The 5,648-nt window shown below is 38.3% G+C and overlaps 1 protein-coding gene across 3 annotated transcripts; it reads left to right on the forward strand.

The window, feature by feature from the left end:
* LOC110868283 (pentatricopeptide repeat-containing protein At3g22470, mitochondrial) lies at positions 1-2,852 on the forward strand. 3 transcript variants are annotated; one of them, XM_022117414.2, is made up of 4 exons: positions 1-219; positions 452-2,143; positions 2,236-2,320; positions 2,468-2,852. In XM_022117414.2, exon 2 carries the CDS (start codon positions 492-494, stop codon positions 2,010-2,012), a length of 1,521 nt encoding a protein of 506 aa, XP_021973106.1. In that variant the 5' UTR covers positions 1-219; positions 452-491; the 3' UTR covers positions 2,013-2,143; positions 2,236-2,320; positions 2,468-2,852. The 3 variants fall into 3 exon arrangements, with proteins under 3 accessions (XP_021973106.1, XP_021973104.1, XP_035831106.1); XM_035975213.1 differs by having other exon boundaries at positions 3-1,674; positions 1,764-2,143; XM_022117412.2 differs by having other exon boundaries at positions 2-2,143.
* Positions 2,853-5,648: the final 2,796 nt, after the last annotated feature.

The raw sequence follows: 5,648 nt of genomic DNA on the forward strand, positions 1-5,648 counted from the left end.
GAGTCTTGACACAATTAGGTTTAAGTTCAAGAAAATCCAAAATTTCTTGGTCCAAAAGGTTGAAAATTTAGGTAGTTACATCAAGCAGTTTAGTGAATTCAGCCAATTGTTCATGATGGACCAACCACTCAATTTAAGGGTTTAAATGAGGCCCCAATTTAGGGTTTAACAACACAGCCATGTTAATGAGACAGGCTGCTTTTGTTCTCAATCGAACCTGTAAGTTTCTCCCATTTTTCTTGTTTGAAAATCATAACATTATTGCTGCTTCACTAAACCCCCAAATCAATTTCCCATCAAGAAACTTAATTCTCAACAAAATCTGCCAACTCAGAGACTCTTTAATCCCGTTCAGTAGGGTATTTGAAAGTACATATATTGCCCCAATTCATCAAATTTGTCAAATTCCTGAATCAAAATTAATGTTTCAATCTGATATAACAACTCTTAGGAGGCTCTGTAAGTCAGGTGACACTCAAGCTGCTGTCTTTATGCTCAGAGAGATGGAAAAAAACAAGAAATGTAAGCCCGGTGTATCGCATTATAATGTCGTAATCAATCGCCTTTGCAAAGAAGACCGTATTTCGGAGGCGGTGGATATGTATTGTGAGATGATTGTGCAAGGTGTTGGACCGGATGTTTGGACATTCAACTGTTTGATTAGAGGCTTGTGTAATTTGGGTTTGCGGAAAGATGCACGCCAGTTGTTCGATGAAATGCTTGAGAGAAACGTTCCGCCAAATGTGGTGACGTTTAATGTTTTAATTCATTCACTTTGTAAAGATGGGAGAATTAGCGAGGCGGTTGATACGGTTGGTGTTATGAGGTCGTACCGGTGTGTGCCGGATGTTGTGACGTATAACATATTGATTAACGGGTACTGCAGGGTCAAACGGATAGATGAAGCGTTGTGTCTGTTCACGGAAATGTCGGGAAAGAGAATACGCCCTGATATTGTGACGTACACGACTCTTATTAACGGTTTGTGTCAAGTTGGTAGGCTTGAAGAAGCACTTCGTCGTTTTGACGAAATTCAAGATCGTGGTTTGGTTCCGGATGTTGTTGCGTACTCCACTTTGATTGATTTCTTGTTTAAAAACGGTAAATTCGATGAAGCAGTCGCATTGTTTAGGGCTATGGAAGCGATTAGAGTGGTCCCCAATATTGATCTATACAATATTCTTATCGATGGTATGTGCAAAGCGGGAAAAGTTGAAGTCGGTGAGGAACTTTTTCGGAAACTTCCCGCGTTGGGGTTGGACCCCGGTTTTTATACGTATAATATTCTGATAAACGGTTATTGCAAGAGCAGAATGATAGTTGACGCCTTGAGACTACTTAAGGAAATGTATACAAAAAGCGTTAATCCCACCATTGTGACGTACAATACTCTCATCAACGGTTTGTGCCATGTTGGCAGACTTAAGGACGCACTACTTATTCTCGACGACATTCAAAACCGTGACCTAGTTCCGAACATCGTTACTTACTCTACTTTGGTAAATTCTTTATTTAAAAGCGAAATGTTTGATGAGGCGTTAGCGCTGTTAAGAACTATGGAAGGTGTTGGAGTAAGCTCGAATATCGTTCTTTGGAATATCGTCATTGATGGCGTGTGCAAAGCAGGGAAAATCGATGTTGGTCGGGAACTTTTTCGGGATCTCACTTCTAAAGGTTTGCAGGCTAATATACGTACGTATAATATTTTGATGAATGGATTAATTAAAAATGGTAAACTTAAGGATGCAAATCACTTGCTCCAGGATATGATGATCGCAGGCTGCATGCCAGATGCGTTTACGTTTAATATACTTATTCAGGGATTTCTTCGATGGAATGAGACGGAAATGGCAATTCAGTTTGTTAGACGAATGCTCGATGCTGGTTTTTCTGCAGATGCACACACGTCAACAAACCTTGTGAAGTTGTTGACCACAAAAAAGTTGGACGATGCGTCCAAAGAAGTGCTTAAAAAGTTTTTCCGGCTTACATTAGAAAATAAAATAACATAAAACTTATATAATGATCTAGGAACAACCTAGAAGGGATTTTTTCAGAAATACCATATAATCTTATGAAGAAAAAGATTCTTCTGCGGAGCTGTTTTCAATCAGATCCATATGTTTGACTCATTTATACCGATGTAAGCAATAATCCGTTTAAAATTTCATTAACGATGCTATCTTTTTGTGGATTGAAAAGCGTCAAAGATCTAATATTTTGCGTCGTGTGCAGGATGGTCAAGAGTGGTTCTTTCTACGATTGTTTAGATGACCACTTTTCACGAGAATTCATTGGATTTTGGACAGGTCATCCCAAGGTATGCTCATGTGCTTGATCAATTGGGCTATCGCATGTCTGCTAGATATATATAGTTCCATAGTAGTTTTTTTTAAACAGATGTTGTATAGGTTTTTAAGCCATAGAAACGATTTTGAATTTGTACAAAATGTTAATTTTCCTGCAGGATCAGTGTGAGCTGTGAAGATGATAAGGTCTTAGCTAGCCCTTAAAAGCTGAACTCAAGTTAAAATATGTACAACTTCAACTGCATGGGGCACGCGTCATTATAGCACCTTGCTCTCAGTTTTGAGTATTGTTGTTCCAGACATTGCTTTAGAAGAAGTTTGTCAAAAGGTTAAAGCGAATTTGATTTGAGGATGATCATATCTTTTTACCAATATATGAGTGTTCGATCCAAATTCAAAGCGGCTTGACGAATTTTAAAAGGGGAAGGAGATCATTATCAATATCAATATCTAATCCTGCTGTGGGCTTTCTGGATATTGCAGAGAGGAGAGTTTAGCCCTGTTGTCATTTTTGTGTTGAAAAGCACGAAGTTATTGATCTGATTTTGTAGGGGGGGGGGGGGGGGTGTTCTTGATGTGGGTCATGCACTCATCTATATCTATATCTGTAGTACGTGAAGTGTGTAAATATGTTTGATACAAACATGTGTCAAAGCCGCTTACAAGAACAAAAAGAAAGTTTATTTTGAAACCAACTTGAATTTCAATAAAGTGTTAATTGGAAATGTTAATAAGAAAACCAAACATTGTGTATATAGATTCTTTAAGTTAACAAACACAAGTTATTAGAGAAAAAATAAATTAAATGATAAATGACATATTGTGAAATAATGAAACACCCCTCCATCTCGTGACCAACTCCAAGCAATCAACTCACACGAGAGCCACATCAGACCATGCAGAACCTACAGTGTTCATTATGTGGCCACGTTGCCACATCGGCTCACGCAAGAGGCCGGGAGAAAGGCGCTACATGGTCTAAGGGAGCTTGCAAGTGATTTTTTGAAGTCTCTTTTGAGGTGAGGTGATGCACCCCAGGTGTGGAGGAGCGGGCTATCTTGTATTTGGAGGCCCAAGACCGTGTAACAAAAAGGGCTTCACTAAAATGACTCTAGCTTGGGCTACGGGGGTCCGTTTTGGGCGTTCGACCAGGCGAATCAATCGTGGGAAAGAGCTCCATCTTGCTGCAAACACCTAAGGCGGTTTGGGTCATCGTCCGGGCCAAAAAAGGCTTATTTCTATTAGTTATTTACCTTTTTATGTTTTTTTTTTGGTGTTTTGGACATTTTGTTTTTGGGTTTGTGTTTGGCCCATGGCCTTTTTGTGGCCCATTTCGAATGTCTGTCCTTATTTATATGTTTCTCTTGTAAGTAAAAAGTTCAGACTTGAATTTCGAAATTACTCAACTTTCACTTCAAATTTTGTGCCTTTTGGGTTGAATTTTGAGGGTTTGTGGAAGATCAACACGAGTATTCGCAGAATCAACGTGTTTTGTTCTTCGTTATCATAACACACGCTACATCATGAGCTCATTGTACAAATATCTTGCATCCTCTCAACTTTTAACTTTCAAAAGTCAAATGAAATGAAAGGTAATGAGGAAGGGTAAACGACAATTTTCTCAACTCGAACTTTCTCAACTTTCCGTCTACATACATACAGATGCATCCTCTCGACTCTTAAACTTTGTAAAGTCAAAGTAAATGACAAAACTGATAGTGATGCTACCATATATTTAAGACATTTTTTTGGTACTTATAGCATTCTATGAACTTTCGGTTGATTTGTGTTAATCTTTTTAATTTCATTATATTACTTGATTTATTGACTTTTGAGATCAAATTGGATGCAAATGGCATACAAAGGTAACCATTTTTTGATGATAAAAAGAACCTCAAACAAGACCTGTTAATCATCAACAAATGGACACTTTTTTTCTTATTCGCAACCATGCACCAGCGTGATTATAAATCATTGACCGGTAATATAACATAATTTTAGTGTTTCTTTCTTGTAGCATTCATTGATTTCATTTTGATGGTGATACATTCATTGCCTAATGATATGCCATTGACTATATATAGGAGTTAAATCCTTAAATTTCAAAATACATTTTCAAACTTATAAATTATATATTTGATTTTGTGTACTTAAACGAACTAGTATCTTAGACCGTGGGGTATGGTGGGGCGGGGGTTTGGGGCATGGGTTGACACGTGGCTTGGGTGGGCTTCGCTGGGCTAACCCACATTGAAGACGGTATGGTGGGGTGGGGGTTTGGGGCGTGGCCAGCCCAAACTGCATATTTATATTTTTAAAACAAATTTAAATTTTTTAATAATGTTTTTTAAATAAAGAAAATTACATAAAAAAATTCCTAGTGCTTGTAATATTTTTTCTTAATCTCTTCTCTCGTCTCCAATAGGTGATTGATGGGCGTTTGTGGAATCGGGCTAGGTATAGAATTGTCAGTGTGAGGGAAGTTAGTATACAAACGATTCGAGAGAAACGATGCGTAACCGACCATATCCGGCATAGTGGAGTGTATTACAAAGGGAGCAATTGGACGATTGGATGGTGGGCTAGGATTTTCTTGTAATGCCCACGGGTTGTTCGGGTCAAAACCACGATTATAAGGATTCATTTTTCGTATTGTGGTTGGATGAGAATTTTTTTTAGAGTAAACTTCCGTTTTGCTCCCTGTGGTTTGCTCACTTTAACGGTTTTGCCCCAAACCTTTCAAAATAGCCATTTTACTCCCTGATCTTTGAAGGCCTTCATGATTTTGCTCCCCGCCCCTTAACCTTATCCATTTATGCAGTTAACCCATGTCACGTGCAAATCACCTAAGGGGCATTTATGTCTTTTCCCAACCCTGTTTAATGAATCATATTTAAAACCCTAACAACCATTATCGCCTACCCCATTTCATCTTCTTCCCATCAGCAAAGAAAAACCCTAAATTTAGGGATCTGAGATTGCAGTAACGTGCGAACCAGTCTTTGGTAATCCGTGCGATGTAGAATAACTGAAATATTAGCGGATGGACTTGTTCAACGAATGAACAACTTTCAGCGGATGAAGAAACAACGAATGGAGTTGAATCTGCTAGGTCTGTGCGAATCAGTAATACACTGATCAGTGAACAGTTCTTGATTAGTGCAAATTACAAACAAATAGCAACTTCTCAGTTGATCCGTAAAATGTGTTGTCAGTTCTTGGTCCGTAATTGTGCAAACAAATGATTAGATCCGTGGATTAGATTTAATGTTGAATCGTTCCTGTTGGTTCGTGAATACACAATCAAATAAGACTCTTCAATTTAATGTAGATGGATGA

The sequence above is a fragment of the Helianthus annuus genome, chromosome 7 (assembly GCF_002127325.2).
Source record: "Helianthus annuus cultivar XRQ/B chromosome 7, HanXRQr2.0-SUNRISE, whole genome shotgun sequence".
NCBI classification, from domain to species: domain Eukaryota; kingdom Viridiplantae; phylum Streptophyta; class Magnoliopsida; order Asterales; family Asteraceae; genus Helianthus; species Helianthus annuus.

Bases quoted from the DNA above. Each gene is read 5' to 3' on its own strand.
- LOC110868283 (XM_022117412.2), top strand. From the start codon at position 180: ATGTTAATGAGACAGGCTGCTTTTGTTCTCAATCGAACCTGTAAGTTT.